This window comes from Colias croceus, chromosome Z (assembly GCF_905220415.1).
Source record: "Colias croceus chromosome Z, ilColCroc2.1".
NCBI classification, from domain to species: Eukaryota; Metazoa; Arthropoda; class Insecta; order Lepidoptera; family Pieridae; genus Colias; species Colias croceus.
In genome coordinates, this window is record NC_059568.1 from 9,359,088 (window position 1) to 9,378,956 (window position 19,869).

At 32.4% G+C, this 19,869-nt stretch overlaps 1 protein-coding gene across 1 annotated transcript; it reads left to right on the forward strand.

Moving 5' to 3' along the window:
• The first annotated feature begins 600 nt into the window (after positions 1-600).
• On the forward strand, positions 601-19,787 carry LOC123705286. The gene is made up of 4 exons (XM_045654008.1): positions 601-904; positions 18,032-18,205; positions 18,385-18,680; positions 18,951-19,787. Exons 1-4 carry the CDS (start codon positions 692-694, stop codon positions 19,636-19,638), a joined length of 1,371 nt encoding a protein of 456 aa, XP_045509964.1. The 5' UTR covers positions 601-691; the 3' UTR covers positions 19,639-19,787.
• Positions 19,788-19,869: the final 82 nt, after the last annotated feature.

The following is a 19,869-nucleotide window of genomic DNA, read 5'->3' on the forward strand; positions in this document are numbered from 1 at the left end:
TTTCGGTCGCTATCGTGTTAACAAGAAAATCCTCCGCACATACAGACACACGGACGTCCAAGACAGAACTTTTTTAAACTGTTTTTTAACTAGTTTAAATAACAAAAATGACATCAAAAATATCATGAATGTTAAAAGTAGTGTTTTTTCTTAATATGTATGTGTATGTATTATCTTACAAGTGCAATGTATGATACATAAAGACATTTTAAGTTTGAAAAATCATATGTTTTGCGCGAAGTGACAGTAGTACCCACCTCAACGCTTCGCAGAGGCGTGCAATAACAGTTAATTTTTATTCATAAGTTCCTCAAAACGACACCACAGCGACATCTTTACATCTCTTCTAGCATTGCCACAGACACCACTTTGGTACAGTACTGCATTTTTCAAATATGGAAAGTCAAGTCAGTTACGTGTTTATCAGCAAGATGGCGGTGTGAGCAAGAATGGAATTTTATTTTGATTTTTTTTAAATTTAACCGCTGTTGATCAAATAAGATGCATTAAAGATTTGTTATTACACTATGTCAGTCAGGGATTATAAGTATTATTTTTTAAATTCAAAATAATATGTTGTTTATATGACACAAACATTGGCCAGGTTAATTCAGTTCAAATGTAACCTTGGCAGGTAACGGTCGTGTTGACGCGAGCGTTATTCATTTCAACGGATGGTCTAGCGCCGGTTATGAAAATGCTCGCGCAACCGCATCCTTCAAACGATAGTTTTGAAGATGAATTTAATAAACCAGTGGAATCGATAATGCGTTGTGAGGACTTTAAGAGCAATTTTGCGAGGAAACTATCGAATAGATATATCTCCTGGTCACCTGCTGTCAAACCAAAGCGGGATCCTGCGCTGAAGTTATGCCAAACAGACAAACAAGACACCCCAAATATTGTAAGTGAATTTTTATTGTTTATAAATGATGCGAATTTGTTTATTTTTTTGGTGTTGAATTGTTATGTTTACTGCAAATGTGGATGCCAGGGAATTAATCATATATCGATGATATAATGTTTACGAATTTTCCACACTTCACCAATTAACATTTAACGTTGAAATGAAAGTGTTAATTAGAATAAGAATAAGATTGATAAGAAAGTACTGCAGTTATATTATATTTACGGTTGTTAATTTTTCATTTTTTTTTTGTAACCATAACATGTAACAGCTATTGTGTTGTATATTTTGAACAAAAAAGAAAAAGAAAATGCTAGCACAATCCAAAAGTATTATACAATGTTATTTATATAATAATATAAGTTATTACTTAAACGTATTTAATCATGCTTGTAATAATTATTTCATAAGGATATGATGAGAGAAAATGGAAAACATTCTTTTCACAAAAACTCATTTTGAAGACTGACTATTATTATCGTTTCTAGGTCGTTAATTCTTGCAGCGACGATAATACAATGAATAATTAATAAATAGCTACCAGACGACACATTTTAACTTAAATACACTTATTCGAAACTTAGCATTAAATTATACAAAACGGCAAGCAAAACCGCTAAAAGTAATAAATTAATAATCACTTAGCCTACTTTATAGCTCCAAGATAACGGTTTTTCTCTTTTGAGATTTAAATGTTCGCAAAGATGCGTTTTTCATTAGCAAAGAAGGGTTAAAGGTCAGAAAAATTATTAAACCTAAGAAATCAGTTAACTGTGAAAATATCGATTCTTAAAGTATCACTAATCCCAGTTGTATTATTCTTTTTTTTCACTCCATGCAATCATTCAAAAAAAATAAAAGTTATAATGTTACTACTTCTAACAGAATATAACCTACCTACGTAATAAATGTAAAGGAGAATGGCAAACTCCCATAAGATCTGGGCCTGATCGTTACACTGATGATTTATAGAGGATTAAACAGATAAAAATATACAGATTCTATAAATATATTAATTATAGATCTGATCTATGGGATAGCAGAGATATTGGGGTGTGAAGTAACAAAAATAAAAGTTAGTTTGCTTGAGTTAAATGAATAGCATTGCCTTTTTCTAGGTCCAGGTACCTAATTTCGAATCATGAATTCAAATTTCAAAGAGTAAGGTACTTGACTCAAAGCTAAATTTAAAAGCTCTAATAACAGATTATCTTAATTGCATTAAAATTAAAAGCGTATCTTTTTAAAATTTAATAAACAACTGTTTCCATAAAATTTTTGCTAACCCTCTTTTGCCCCGAAAATATGTAAATTATTATAAACTGTCTTAGATCAAATAATTGTAGGAAATGGAAGTATTTAACTTCACTGTTGGTTTCTAAATATGTAACAAAGGCTTATTAATGTCATACTTGTAGCGGATTTCCACATTGCCATCGGTCATCAGTAGAGTACGACAAAAATAAATTACCGTCAATATATTAACTTTGAAGGAAGGAAGCTTACTGAGGTCACTTGAGAGAAAATAATTAATATTTCTGTTGTATTAATGTACCCTATATACACATTGTAGTTGTGCTTTGCTTATGTACCCTATAATACTGTCATATACCTGACTATAGGCCTAGGGTACATGTAGCACAAATGGTGTACAGATAGGGAAGTATAACACCAATAAGTACCTTATATTGTCTCACTATAATAGGTAATTCTAATCTGCAGGATTTTCTGTAAGACTGTACACACAAATTGAAAATCTTTCTGCTCCTCCAACAGAGATGGTAAATCCGGCATTCAACTGGCACATAATTGCTTACTACATGTAGCAAAGTACCCCAAGATCCTGGGTGCAATCAGTGCTCATTCACCGTGATATACAGGGTGTGAATTGAACCAAGCGTTGATTGTGGCGGAAGCGTATAAGTAATCTGCAATACAATTGTTCGTAAGAAACGTTCGCGCGATATGAAAGGAAGATAAGGAGCAGGCATTGTTTCTTGGGCCTCATATCTCCTTGTTAACTTGATGTGGGAATCATAAAATCAATTAAAAAGAACTCTTAGAAATTTTCTTAGACAACTCCGTTCAGTTCCCTATAGATTGTGGATGACAGTGGTATTTAGTTGCTTGAGAAAGAATACAATTTCTTTATTTCAAAAAGTGTTTCTGAATCGGAAAAAACTTAAATAAATGCCATAAAGTGAATAGGTATCTAAAATCGAAATATGAAGCATGGGCCGAGCTTGAAGGACATCCAGCTCTTATAAACTCTTGTTCCTACGTAAGGCGGGTAGAGATACGAGCGATTTAATTTCTATTACCATTCATATATAAATGAATAAGCTTATTTATAAATAAGGATCAAATACGAGTAGAATAAATCATAACACATTTTTATGGTCCACTCGAAAAAACCATCAAAAATTGAAAGTAGGACTGTGCCATAAACAAAAAGGAAGGATGTATCACTGTCTAATAATCGTTAATTAATTTATTAGGTTACTTTAGAATCAAAACTGTTGTCCATTAAAGATATAGAATGAACTATTCTTAACAAAGCGAATGTTACTTGAACTCCAATACCTATTTTTTATAACACAGGTGAACAGTTGGAAAGAGGGGTCGATCGCTCCCACGTTTAGTTGGACGCAGTCATCCGTAGCCTAACATCCGGGAGCAAAATATCAGTTTAACAAAGAACCTCCACGTATCTGATAGATATATAACACACTTGTTATTTATTGAAAAAAAAAACGCTTTCTTTAACTTGCTTAAATAAGCTTATTTTCAGAAAAAGGGAATTCTTAAATATGTAGGTAGGTACCTACCTACCTATAATGACTTCTAGAAACACGAGGTTTAATAATAATTTAAACTAGACTTTTCACCATCGGAACGGTAATACGATAAATGCTACAAAGCAGCGGATAGCCTACATCTCAATAAATATTAAATTGTAACTAGAATAAAATGGAATTTCATCACAGATTCCAAAGCGGACATTCCTGAATGCCGATTAAAAATAAACAGTAAATCTAAAATTGCATTGATTTAACGCATTAACATTACATGTAAGCTAAATATATTCGCCTTATTGCTATAATTTATAAATTGGACAAATTGCGGAAACAAAATACATGGCGTGAGTTGAATTGAATGCATCAGTAAGCAGTAATAGTTGATTTACATATTAAATAAAAGTATGTTGGATCATTTGCGAAGTAATAGTCGTGTAACGAGTAACACATAAATGGCTTTAATTAATTGGCAGACAACACGATCCTGCTAAGTCTATGAATAAAAACTGTACTGTCGAAGTTGCGCTGAGGATTTGAACTGATAAAGAAAGCTTATTTAACAAATATTATGTTTTTTTTTTTTGTAATTATCAAGGGTAAAATATGATTTATTTCTGAATAATTATAAACTTCTCACTAAGTGACCCAGTCACACGATTTAGTTTAAAGCATCTTATTTTTCCATATATACAATGTCGACGATCATGACACACATACTATGCACACACTGTTCACATTAAACCAGGCTTCGTGATTATCATGTACGAAAGATGACTTGCTATTTGCCATATCTTCACAATTTGTGCTTTAAAATAAATGTTTCTTGACAGTTATTTTTTGCTAACAAGTGGTTTAATAGGAATTTTCTTATAAAACCAGTTATGTTCCATTTTTATGAAGAGTCGTTTAGCCATACCGAATTGTAATGTAAAACAGACTGAGCTAAAATTGTTTTAGCGATCGGCCGCCATCGATGAGGCCGTTACTGGATAAAATAATTAGTTTACTTTTTGTTAATAATTACTATAATTATAGCTTCACAATAGTTATATATGAATAGTGATCCTACGCTACTGGAAATTATAGTATTTTTTTTGTATATCTATAATTAGACTAGGTACACGGAACAAAAAATCAAAAACTTGAATACATGAAAAGGAATGACCTGAGAATGGTTCCAGTTATCAAGGCTTTATATTTTTTGCGTGTTTAATGTTTACTCTTCTTTAACACGTACAAGCATTGAGAATTTAAATATGTGCATATAAACTTCGGAATGTATTTATTTTTAACACAAATTCGTATTTATTATTAAAATCGTTCCTGCCTGGTTAAAATAAAAAGTACTAAACATTTATCATTTTTACGTTACAAGGAAATATCTTTCTTTCTTTCTTTCAAATAAAATAAATTAACTATAAATTAATAATTATCTTTTCTAGTAATGAGGTATTTCGTTATAGTTTTTTTAATTGTTTTGTTAAAACAAAATATAAAGATTCTATCAACAGTTAGGATTGATCGAAGATTAAAATGGTGTTTTGTATTATTTGTGGCGTCCAATAAAATAGGTATTGATACAGAAAGCTAGTTATTCCGATGAATGATTTCTACTTTTATTTCTTGGAACTTGTTCTAACTTAACTATTGAACCCGCTGTCCTTGAGAGCTTTAGATCCCAAACTTTTTATTCGCTACATCTTGTTTTTTGTACAAATTATAAAATTGTAGGTATTTCTATTGATTTCGTAGTTACAATCAATTTGTTGCCCTTGCGGGAATTTTTTATAGCTCACAAATCTAAAACATTGAAACCTTTGAAAATAATTGAGTTATTTTGAATTAAATATACTACATATACTTTAATTCAAAATAACTCAATTATTTTGCAGTCATTGCTTGCAATAGAACAAATATTTAATATTGTTAAAAGTATATAAGAACGCTGTACATCGAACAACCATGTTCCAAACTTTATCTCGCTTCTCACGGATGATCCCTGATAAATTTCAAAGTAAATGATAAGTAACTTATGATACTATACACATATCTACTATATCTGACTGTATGTGTATAGATAATTCAAATAGCATTGCATAATATCTCATGGTATTAGGATAAGGCATTTTTGACAAGCACTTCTGTCGGATATATCTCCATGCATTTTTTTAATTCACAATTTGTCTTATAGATTAGATATTAAGATATTAATAACTAGCTTTCCGCCTGCGGCTTCGCCCGCGTTTTCAAAGAAAAACCCGCATAGTTCCCGTTCCAGTGGGATTTCCGGGATAAGACCTAGCCTATGTTACTCGTGGATAATGTAGCTTTCGAATGGTGTAAGAATTTTTAAAATCGGTCCAGTAGTTTATGAGCCTATTCATTACAATCTAACAAACAAACAAAGTTTTTCTCTTTATTATATTAGTGTAGATAAAGTTCTAAATTTAACAAGTGTAAGTAAATTACTATCTAATGTCAAAAATAATATAAATGTATATTACAGTGTTATGATATTTTTGTCTGTTTATCCATAACACATTGTCGTCAACATAACAATAACACATCGACCATTCAAATGAATTAAGTAATCTTTATTACAAACGTAACGCATTCATTGCTTTTCCAATTCAACTATCGGTTTTATTACGATCCAAAGCTCTGGTTGCTATGCAATTAATCGCAATACCTGCATTAGCTAGGTTTCATCACGTTACATGCGCGGTGCACCCTAAACTAGTCTCTAAATCACAAAGGTTAAGTCGCACGATTTCACATATTACCCAACACTGCACTTTCTCTTCAATATAAAGGAGATACATATAATTAATTAAGTTGTTTGCGAATGTTACGAATTTGACAATTCACTAGCATCCTGTAATGCATCAGTACTTCCCGTAGTTATTGATAGGGTAATATTTCCTATTGCCTTGAATTTTATAAGAGGTTGATAATTATGTACTATGCTGTTATCATTAACTTATTATTTAATAATATTTTAACTTATACTTACTTAATACTTAGTTATTTGAGCAATGAACTATCCAAAACTAGTCTCACTTTAAAAGCAGTGATGCTGAGACTTGAGAGGAAAGAGAAAATAAAATTACCCCATATTTTTTCAATAAGATCACAGTTTTATTGTAACGTATCATTCCTCAAATATCTGTATACTAGCTGTTCCCCGCGGTTTCACCCGCATAACTCCGCTCCTGTTGGTCTAAGCGTGATGATATAATATAGCCTTCCTCGATAAATGGGCTATCTAACACCGAAATAATTTTTCAAATCGGACCAGTAGTTCCCGAGATAAGTGCGTTCAAACAAACAAACAAACTCTTCAGCTTTTTAAATTACAGGCTACAGCTTGAAGTAAATATTACGCACCTTATAATTACCCTATTATTGAATAATACAGTAATTACAAACGATTGTTCAGAACTAGGAATATGTGACACGGTCATAGAAGGATTGTTACATGTATGTAAATAACAATAAGACACAATGGTGAGCGGTATCTACCGTTGATAGGTGGGCGTATAAAACTGTTTTACAAACAACCCAGTATTACGGTATATATATGACGTGTTCTAGGTCCATTCTAGCCAGTTTAATTGTTTATTTTATTTAGTGCATGAGTTTGAAAACACTCTCAGCCAGGAATAGCGTGTTTGCGCAATAAGAAACGTACAGTCAATTTAATGATCACTTACCCACATTTGTGAAATAAAGACTCATAATTATAATTTATAGGAGAGTAGGTCAAATGAGTTGTGAGAAGAAATTAACGTTATTCTTAAGAATAAACGCGTTCTTTTGTAGACGTGTACTCGTAACAAAGTACAATTGAACCAGAAAAGTGAGTAAGAGTTAAACCATGGATATGAAATATAGAACATTCAGTCCTCAGGTTCAGTAGGTCAAAAGCGTGAAATAATTTAGAGATCTATTTGAATATTGTATATTATACTAGTTTACTGCCCGCGGCTTCGCCCGCTTTCTCTAAAACGATTTGAAATTTAAACTATCCTATCTCTCAAGTTGGATCGAACTGCACATGGTGTGCGAATTTTATTATAATCGGTTATGTGGTTTAGGAGTCCATTGAAGACAAACATTGTGACACGAGATTTATATATATTAAAAGAATATGTCTTATCTAATGAAATAATGTGACGACGACATGACGAAGGACTACACCTAGGAGCACCCTACTGACCCCGGAAATATAAGCCAGATATTTAATTTTTGTGCAGTGTCACGTAGTGACTTTAATATAGAAAACTGGCGAACATTGTTCAAAAATTTTAAACAAACGAGATCAAACCCACACCCTCCGCGCATCTGGGTCACTAACCTCAGCGCCACTGGGTCGTCAGCTGATTGATATCATATCATGCGAATTAAATCGTACGGCATATGGCACTTAGCATAGTATTCAAATGCCATAAGGCTTCCACTGTAGGTTGACAATCTGGCGGTCTTTATTACTATAAATGTGGAGCTTCGGAAAGGAATTTCTCATGAGAGTTGGTTTAATAGTTGCTTTATATCAGTCCTTTTGCTATTATGGACTTATCACTTAACTGTATTGTGTTGTATAATGTTAACCTGATGTTATAAACACCAAATTCTAATTATATTTTTGAAGAATTTACAGCTGTAAATTCAAAGTAATTGAAAATATGACGTCGATCTTTTGAGATAAGTTACAAAATCAAGGTTGCCTGGAAGAAATCGCTTCAAAGCAATAAGGCCGCCAAAATGTACGGTGTTAATTTCTGTTTTTTTTTCTGTATGTAAATGTATCTGTGCATTTTGCTATAAAGTGTTTTTTTATGTTTTTATAACAATGAGAAAAAAATAAAGAATTGAAAAGGTAAAACTATGTAGCGTCTTCGTAATAATTGTATAAAATTTTGGATTATTGAAGCAACGTGGCTATTTCAAATGTATTATCAGTAGTTGTTATCAATGGAAAGGAATCGTGGCATTGACTCAGTTCACGAAACCGCAAACTTGTGGTTGCAGTGTTAAGTATTATGTTATCGACTTAGTTTTCATTTCACACGGCTTCTGTATTTATTACAAAATTTTGATATCAAAGTTAATTTTATTATTAAACTAGCTTCCGCCCGCGACTCCGTCCGCGCGGATGTCGGTCTTTGCGTGGATGGTTTATTTCTCCATTTTGAGTAACTCGGACAATGACATCTTATAAATATCTATTGGACCCAAATACGGCTAGGTCTATAATAATACGCAACGTGTGTTCGCGGTACCTACTACAGAACAACGTCTATGGATAACTGAAAAATTGAGATTAATTTTTTTTCTACGTATTTTTCCAGGATAAAAAGTATCCTATTTTACGCCCAGGATAATAAGGTATAATTATACCAAGTTTCATCGAAATCGAACCGGTAGTTTTCACGTGATGTCTTCACATACAGACAGACAGACAGACAGACAGACAGACAGACAAAAATTTTTTTAATCACATATTTGGGTTTGGTATCGATTCAGTAACACCCCCTGCTAGTTATTTTTTCAATATTTTCAATGTACAGAATCGACCCTTCTACAGATTTATTATATGTATAGATCAAAACTAGATATACTGCTATGTAAAAAGTAATTTCAGTTTTTTCACGTCTTATTAATAATATCAAACCTTTAAATATAATTCTAGATTACAACACGTTTATATCTCAATTCCTTTACATAGTTAATGAGAAATATTTATTTGTTTATTTATTTTTTGAAGTGAAACTTCTTTATCGCGGTTGGAAAAAAATTTAGTGTAACATTTTTTCGTTACGCGTGACATTTTTCCGTTACGCGACATCTTTTTCTTATACCTACCACGCGTGATTCGACGTATTTCTGTAAAGTTGCATATAATAATATGTAGTAAATTATTTTTTGAAAAATAAGGTCATAAAGAAGTTTCACTTCTTACGTGTGTACTGTGTACACTAGTACACGCACACATTTTTATTTATCTTTATTGTACATAATATACCAAACATATACCTGTATATTGTATAAGCTTTAAATAGCTCAAGATAATTAGATACAATGAAAACACACGGCACATACGTACTAAAAGGCGGCCTTATTGGTCAAAAGCAATCTCTTCCAGGCAACCCTGATTGGTGAGGAATGTATGCTAGAACGCGACTTAGGTTATACGTAATCCATGTTATTTTAGAAATCGAATCTATCTTTATTATAGTGGCAATAAATAGGAGTTAATTTCTTAGTATAATTAGAATATTCCAATATTGATAGGATAGGATACACACTAATTTCCATACGTTTACATAATATGAATAAATTTTCTGTAATTATTATGTAAAGACTGTTATGCTTGTATGATTATTTATCTCTATATGTATCCTTTTAAAATTACTTGTTTTGTTGTTCATTTCCTTATGTATTATTTATTTATTATCATTATGTATACTTGCTGTACTTCGCGGTTTCACTCGCATTTCTCCACTCTTATTGGTCTTAGCGTGATCAGTGTTGACATAAAGCCTATAAGCCTTCATCGATAAATAGGCTATCTAACACCGTAAGAATTTTTCAAATCGGTCCAGCAGTTCCCGAGACATAATATTAGAATAGATTTATAGCCCAGACTAAAAATAACTTAGGTATTTCTACTTAAAACATAAATATTTACCACCTTCATGAGTTTGTTTGTATCTTTGCATACACGTAACACTATGAATTATTCTTGCTTGATTATCTAGATTAGAAATTTAAATGTTTGGAGCTTTGCCATGACTCCAAGGAAATACCACAAGCTCAAGATAATTCAGTTTCGTAACTATATTGCAGATTGATTGAGACAATTAAGTTTACATTTTAGGTTATATTCATAAAAATTGTTTAACGTTGTTTATTTACGTTGTAAATTATTTAGATGATTTCGTAATTATTGAATCAATTAAAGAATAAGGATGAGGTAAATAGGATATCTATCATCCCAAATAGTTGTTGATTTCGTCGATTTTGAGTCATCTTTACATCGGCTTTTCTGAAACGTTTCTCGCTATTATTAAGATTTAAGCCACATGTAGATAAGGAGTTGTTCAGATATTCATATACATAAAATGACACAATGTCTTATACTTAATTAATAAATATATTTCTGTAAGAAGTCGCTAAAATTTAATTCGTGGCCTAACTAATTGCGCCCGTCCTAATTAATCAGGTCGATAGTTAGTTTTTAGATACCTACAATCTACATGTATGAAATGTATGTTATTCGGAAACTTCCTACAAAATGTCGAAATATATAAAAAAACAGCGTAGTAATTTTCTAATAGATAATCGAGGATAGTAAAACAAATATATTTCGCAATCTAAAAATCACAACTCAGGTGTGGATCTAATCATAATAAAACCCATTTTAAGCAAATTTTCTGTCCCCTTCACATTTATTGGCCATTGTATTTAAATATGCTAAACATTGCAAATATTTAAATATACATGATAAAATGTTATCTCGTATTATTAACCAATTTACATGATGATCGCACTTTTATTTAAAGTGTTCTAATTTGCGTAACATAAGGACGTTTTTATACTTTTCACATATGAGAAAGTGGCTGTAGGTAAGTGCCATCTTTAATTTTATTTAATTACTAGCTTCCGCTCGCGACTCCGTCCGCGCGGATGTCGGTCTTCGCGTGGATGGTTTATTTCTTCATTTTGAGACTCTAACAATGACATCTTATAAATATCTATTGGACCCAAACACGGCTAGGTCTATAATAATACGCAACGTGTGTTCGCGGTTCTACAGAACAACGCGTCTATAGATAAATCTGAAAAATTAAGATTAATTTTTTTCTACGTATTTTTCCAGGATAAAAAGTATCCTATTTTACGCCCAGGATAATAAGGTATAATTATACCAAGTTTCATCGAAATCGAACCGCTAGTTTTCACGTGATGTCTTCACATACAGACAGACAGACAGACAGACAGACAGACAAACAGACAAAAATTTTTTTAATCACATATTTGGGTTTGGTATCAATCCAGTAACACCCCCTGCTATTAATTTTTTCAATATTTTCAATGTACAGAATTGACCCTTCTACAGATTTATTATATGTATAGATTAAAAGTTATAGGTAGCATATAGATATATATACATTTTACGTAAGATATGAAAATATAATTTCTAATTTCATTGGTTATAGCGTTAATAATCGATAAACAAAAAATGTACATAGAACAAAATTGATTAGGTATATCATGATTTATGGCATGTAATTAATTTTAATAAGGTATCGAGCATTTTAAATGTATGGTTAACTTTTCATGACTACAATACATAAATGACTAACATTATTTTATTGATAACTGTTGAAAATACAATGAAATATAGTTACGTTAGTTGTCACGGAAATTGGCTTTATAATTAACTAGCTGTTCCCCGCGGTTTCACCCGCATTGCTCCGCTCCTGTTGGTCTTAGCGTGAAGATATATATAGCCTTCCTCGATAAATGGGCTATCTAACACTGAAATAATTTTTCAAATCGGACCGTACTTCCTGAGATTAGCGCGTTCAAAACAAACAAACAAACAAACTCTTCAGCTTTATAATATTAGTAAGTACTTATAGATAATAATATTAAAACACATAACTTCGATATTACAAAATATTGTCGAAAGAAATTAGCAACACATTTTAACCATACATGGTTACCGGTGTTACATGATTGGATGTCGTGTGAACTTTTGAAGAGTGTAATTTTTGTCAGTTATTTCAATTCGCGTAAAGATTCTGCTACCAGTAATTTGGTAAACATTTTACCATGATAATTAAAATTTTTCGGAACCACATAAGTTGAGTTAAGTTAGTAAGTTGTAGATACTGTAATAATGTCTATTATCTTCGAACTAAGAACTAACTAGGTACCTACTAATATTATGAAGGACGTCATGAGCGACGAAAATAGGTACCTAAATGAGAACATTTTAGCATCGGGGTTCAATCGATAATGAAGTAACATTTGATACTGTTGTCAGTGGGTACTGGGCCTAAATTCGTGTATGTTTGTCACGTCTGATGTTCGTGTCGGTCGTTTTATTTACATTGGATCCGGTAACGCATTCGTATTAAAAATGCGTCGCCGACGACGTCACCGCACTGTCGTGAGCATTGGATATTATGCCACCGCGCTTCGTGTGCACGGCTAAAACAATACCCTCATTTTTACGTGACAGTCAATGCTTCGGGTTTGTTTGTATTAGTAGATAGGCCTGTATCGGTCGTATTGCAATAGGCGCAGTATTCAAGGTTTACAATGAAATCTATCCTAATATTATAAAGCTGAAGAGTTTGTTTGTTTATTTGAACGCGCTAATCTCGGGAACTACTGGTCCGATTTGAAAAACTCTTTCGGTGTTAGATAGCTCATTTATCGAGGAAGACTATAAGCTACATATTATCATGCTACGACCAACAGGAGTGGAGCCAGGGGGGTGAACCCGCGTGGAGTATCTAGTAAGTAAATAAAGAAACTTGCTAGGTGCTAAATTATGGCAAAACTGGTCTCAACTGACGTAGAGACGCATTTGTTTGATCAGAATTGTTTTTTCTTATAGGATACCTATAACGAGAATAAAATATACATTTAACTTTACTTCGTACCTAACGTTCGTAACCTATTACCCGTTAAAGTCAATAAATAAATAAATAGGTAGAATAAGTAAAAGTATGAATAGATTTGAAATGCATGAATATTAGTAAATAATTTATTTTCTTTTCTCGTTAAATATACATATTAAAAGTAACATTCAAACTCAACTTCAAACATTTATTTATTCAATTAGACTTCTTCGAGAAGCACTTTTGAAACGTCAATACATATTTTTAACATTTACCACCGATTCGGAAAGCAGTATCTATGGGGAAGAATCGGCAAGAAACTCCATAGTTGCTCTTTTAAATCATTTCAGTATTACAATTTAATTTTACAAAATATGTAAGTAACTGTACGTATATATTATTATAATATGCCAAAGAACTGTCCTGTGGTTTTTACGCGACAACCCTCCATGGGTTTTTATCTTCCATATATTCCTTAATGCTGTAAGTAATAGGCTCTCTGAACTAATACGTTTTTTACATAATTCTTAAATTTAGCATTACTAAACTCTTTAATACTATGAGGAATTTTGTTGTAAAAAGTATACCTTGGCCCATAAATAAATAAATAAATAAATAAATAAATAAATGAATTTTTAACTTTAGCTAACCGGTAAAATGGCATTTCAATTTTATTTCTGTTCCTTGTGCCATAATTAATTTTAAATATATATCAAAATTCGCATATTCGCATATATATTTGTGTTATTTACATAACTTATTTTTAACTAATCCGCTTGTAATATTATTAAAACGTAATATATGCAGTCCATATAATATTATTAATATGATAGTGAAATCTGAAGTGGAAAGTTTGGCAAAAAATTTCATTATTGTTAGTTTTTTAATGAAAATAAAAGTAACCTGGTATTCATAAAAATAAAAGAGCCGTTAGTTCAATGGAGCGTTTGATATCGAATTACAACACAACGGGTGTCGATTTCAACCTGTGATGTCAACTTATTATATATTTTATACATGAAGGTGTATTAGTTAGTTTTATAACGCCACTCTTATTTGTAAAATTTGATTGAGATTTATACGTAAACTATATACCTTTTATTTTTATGAAAATCATATATTTCAAATAACTCTGTTTTCTTGCAAGGATGTTGTAATAATAGCGAAGCCATTTTGTTTACAAGGAATAATATATTCGCATAACCAATTGCTCCACTGCTAAATTTGAGTTAGAGAAAGTTGTATTTTGTTTGTTAAATTAACATATATCTATAAAAGTCAAACACATGCAAAATACTGTGAAATCGTGATATATTGTTACATTTGATTATGCTTGGATCAAGTTGTTATGTAAGGCAACATTGCCATTTTGCGACTGTGTTTTCGGAATTTTACGAGCACCATGGAGGATTGAGATCGACTAATATAAAGAGAAATACACAAAAAAATGGATACATCCGTCAAATACTACTTTCGAATAGTACATTCATTTGAACGGAACTGCAATAGCTATCCACTTTCATTGCAACCAATCTTATAAGGTTTATTTTTTCCTATATTAATATATAATTAAACAGCGGTAATATACCTTTTATTTATCGGTTTTATAACGCGTTTGTATTTATAACTTATTACATTACATAGAAAAACTATGTATTCGGTAGCAATTTTATTTTACGGATGAATATCAAAGACCTTTGGAATAACTAATAAGTAAAAACGGCATGCATACATTTATATTGATATATAAAAAAAACGCAACAATAGAAATACAATGTATGGATAATGAACATAAACTATGAACATAAACTATGCACGAAAGATGGTCATATCACACCAAAGAAGGAAATATTCCCTTAGAGGATGACCGTAGTCCGTGACCTAATCTTAAAAAATTCTATCAAACCTGTAGTATTATAGTAACTACTAACTATAATAGACGTCTTATTTTTTAACTATATGAAGTTGATGAACGGTATTTAATTGTTGATATGTGGTACTTTTTATTGACCCGGAATTTTTGCCCTGGCGAAATAAAAAAATAATTATCGAACTCTTTTGATAGTTGCAAATTGTTTGTGTCCAACGTTTGCAAAACAATGAGATTTCTGAATTACTCTTTTTTCTTTTTCATTGATGATCATATCTTGGAAACATTAAATAATATAGGTAATATTTTGAAAGAAATCTATTATTTTGGAAGGAAATTTATGTGTGAATTAGCGAAAAGTATAAAATAGAGGTGATGTTTTTAAATATTGTTGCAATACTTACTTTTTCCGTGGAGTTCATACACCATTTCAAGCATCATTAACATTTTGACATTAAGTAAAGATAGGTTGAGGTGGAAGTTTTTAATTTATTCACCCTAAAACTATGTTTTTGTGTAATTTCGCCAGTATAGCAAACAATGAGTCATGCCATACAATTGAAGTCAATTTAAGAAAACATTTATGTGGTGCAGCCGAGTGGAACGCGCCGTACGCAGTCTAGGGAATAATGATTAAATAGTACACTAACCTTTGGTTACCATAGTTCACTAATGGTAATGACTAATTAGTACAACGGTATGCCATTAAAATTGTTTTATTTTTAATAGACCATCTTAACAAACACGAGGCGACTTTCATCATCGAGGCGATCATTGAGGTCGCAAGTTTGATTTATTGATTTGCCCTAATCGATCGGAAAATTAAAGCGTAAATTGGAAAAGGTACTCCAGACCGTACTCCACTAATAAACTCAAACTCAAACATTTATTTATTCAATTAGACTTCTTCTAGAAGCACTTTTCAATCATCATTACATATTATTCTTTACATTTACCACCGATTCGGAAAGCAGTAGCTACGGAGAAGAACCGGCAGACTCCTTGCCCTTTTAAATCATGTCAGTATTAGAATTTAATTTTACCTTTTTATTCTTATTTATATAAGAATTTCTAATCAATTTAATAACGTGATGCCATCGAAGCTATTAAGTCGTTTATGTTCCAATCAAACCTTTAAAACCTATTGACGTAATGGTATGTGATTAAATCAGCAGTGCACTTGCCAGGGACGGGACGTGAGGGTTGGGCCTTATTACTTCCGAGGGTCTGCGCCGGATGCCACCGTCACGCGTCGCCGCTTGCGCATGACGAGTTTGCCTCACAGCACTAACCGACCATTTTGTATAATCATTTCCCACCTGACGAATACCAGAGCCAAACGACCACCAAAATACACCGCCTAGCTGGAAACAATGACTCACAGTTGCGTAACAACAGTGAAAATAATTCGGTCTGAACTTACGACTCAATTTCTCGTTATCATTGACCGATTTAATGGCAATGTGCGTAATACAAGGCACCGCGCCAGCCTTCGTGCGTGGTTCCAGCCTGCTGCTTCGGACATGTGAGATGGTTGTAACTGGAGATCGCAACTCGATACACGTAACTGATATCGAATGAAACTAGTTAAATATGCCATTTTCATGCGTTTTCAATTTCATCTCGCGGGTCGTTTCTTCGTTTCTTTTCTACAGTTTTCTATAAATTCATTGACATGCATGGTCTAATGTTACCGATGTCGCATTTTAGAACTAATAAATTATTTTGTTTTATAGCTGTGGTACTATTATATCATCGTCATAGCAATCTTGTACTTTACTAATACTAACTACACAGTACTCACTCGCATGGCTCCCTAGACTAATTACATTAATTTTAATTAAAAAGAAGACTACACAAGTAAATATTATTCAAAAAACGGGTCAGGTCACGAACATAAAACTTTGAAAATTAGATTAATAGCAGAGATTATAGTTGGATACAATTATTTGAAGGGGTCTTTGTACCATTGTGTACGGTTCTTTCGGCACTAATATTCCATACGCAACACATCTGCGGAAATTGGTTGCTTGCTCGAATTTATATAAGGCATGACCGGAACGACCTTTGATACTTTTAAGACCCTCACTCATGTGTTTATTTCTTTATATCTTCACTTTTCTTCACTTTTTATACGTTCTTATTTGTAATGCGTAAAAATAGAAACCTCTCCGCGAAGTATTAAGTACTCACACACGAGAAATACGTGCAGCGAGTAATGCGCTTATTATTCATACGTTAACCTAAATCTCGTCATTTCACTGATGTTCATTATTTGATTCTTCATTGTAACTGTCGGTCTGATAAATGTAACGGGTGTCGGCAGGTTTTTTGCATTGTTCGCATACAGGTCAATAAGCAACCGACTGAAGCAAAAGCGTGGGATTACCATGACACTGCCAATCACAATCGACAATCCATACTTTTTGCCACTCGTTCACAAGGAGCCGCAAGAAGAATTCCGCTACACTGTTTGTTTTTATATAATTTAAACTTATATAAGGCACCTGTTCTATCTCACGACTAATAATGACGCCGACTAGAGGCGTCTCTGTCTCATTACGTAACATTTGTTTTGGCCCATATTTTACCGTTTAAACGCCTGTACCGGTGTTTTCATTTTCTGAATAAATTACATTATTCTATTCAAAAGACGTTCCCATAGTTATTTAAAATAGAAATAAAACTGCAGTAATTTATGTGAAATCACTGTCAGGTTGTGCATGATTTCTCGGAATCTCAGTTCAATTGTAGTGTAATGATCGATGATAGTAAAATGGCACAGTTCCGCAGTGTAATGAAGTCTCACTTGTTACAGGTTCCAGAAAGAATTGAGCAGTGTTCTCAACTTTCGACGACGAGCAATTTAGTCCAAAACGGAGAAGTGGTGAAGCCTCCAGACAAAACTATTTTTAAGAAATCTGACATCCGACACACTGAAGTAAACGCTTTAAACATGGAAGTCGATACATTGAGGTGGCAGCTCGCTCAGGTATAAATCAAAATCTCTAATTTTCATCATTTATCATTGGTGCACCAATAACTGTTTATTTTAAGTGCATTGCGAATGCTGAAATATTGCGAATTTTTTAATTGAATTGTATATTTGACTTGGTTTGTATATTATTTTCTTAATTTTCATATTTGCAAATGTGACTCCGTTACTTTCAGACTGAATCCAACAGGCAAATGCATATAGCTTTACTACAACAAATAGTCACTTTCCTTAACAGAGTTAAGGAGCATATTGAATGCCAGAAAAGTGAGCCGTCGCCTCGAAGCGAGAAGGGGTCCCCGAGAATTGTACAAAGATCTCTCAACATGACTGACTTGCCACGTTCACGTTCCGTTGTACACGTGAATAAGAATATCGAATACTCCATAAGTCCCACCAAGAAAATTAGTACAAGAAAAATCAGCAAATCGATTAGTAATGTTAACGGATATAAAGATTGCAACAACGTTTGGTAAGTTACAATCGTTCTTAAGTGGTAATTAACAAGTTGTGAAATAATATAATCATTACTTTAAAACCATATGATGAAGCATGTTATTTGAAGTTAATAGTTTTATTTAGCGCCCATTAATTATAATTTATACATATGTGATATCTTAATGGCTCTGACCTATATTTACAGTACCGATGCGAAAGTTATTCTGAAGAATATATTGTATTGTGTATTTTCTTCTTTTATAACATTATTTATATTACAATTTGTTTATTATTTAATTTTCAGGAGCCGTTCAAAATTATCTTTAGTTCCCGAAAATGAAACCGCCAACAAGCTCAGTGAGGAGATGACGCGGCTGATCACTCTTGCCAACACTGTACTAAGTACTAAGATACCTGACCTTGCATGTGCATTTACAGACAATGGTACTGAAAATTCCCTGCAAAACTGTGAAGAAAATAAAACTAAAGAATCTGGAAAAACTGAAACACAAGACTCTTTGAACTTTGTTGAACAAAGCGCAGTTGATCCAACGAACTTACCTATTGAGAGTAATGACGTAAAGTACAAAGCCGTAACACATTCTTTAGAAATAGAAAAAGATGCACTCTTAGACGTTCTTAACACTTCCCAAGCATCATTCAATTCCGACTTGAGAAACGATTCCATTGAATTGAAGTGTGACAATGATGACTCGCAGAGTAGGCTCGACGCAACAGACGTAAAAGTATTTCCAATGTACAAGAAAAGTGAATTCAATCCGGTGTCTAATTTTATAGAAGATGAAAGCGGCTTTTCCTCTATGAATTCGTTTCAAGAAATCGGCATACCCATCATAAGCATTATTCCACCGTCGCCCTGTAAAGATTTGACCTATATGGAGGATATCCCAGACATTATCCATGAGACCGAAAAGTGGAAAAACGACTCTATTGAACTAGACAAGCAAAGCGTAAAGGTGTTTTGGGTATAAATTTAAAATGTACAAAGTTATTATACCTTAAAAATTTTAAGTATACACTTAGGAATGTAGATTATCAGTGCGATCTTAACTTTTATATAATATAATTTATATTTTATACTGCCGTAGTGATAATGATAAAATATGTACTAATTCAATGATGCCGTTTTTATTTATGATAAATAAATGTTTAAAATTTAGAAATGTTGTTTGTATTTGGAGGGTTTACGCATTGCATTGTAA

What these genes read in the sequence shown, in the direction of transcription:
- LOC123705286 (XM_045654008.1), top strand. Translation starts at nt 692, where the DNA reads ATGAAAATGCTCGCGCAACCGCATCCTTCAAACGATAGTTTTGAAGAT. An exon ending in TGAGGTGGCAGCTCGCTCAG is followed by an intron (nt 18,206 to 18,384) that starts GTATAAATCAAA and finishes CGTTACTTTCAG; the next exon opens with ACTGAATCCAACAGGCAAAT. An exon ending in AAAGATTGCAACAACGTTTG is followed by an intron (nt 18,681 to 18,950) that starts GTAAGTTACAAT and finishes TTTAATTTTCAG; the next exon opens with GAGCCGTTCAAAATTATCTT.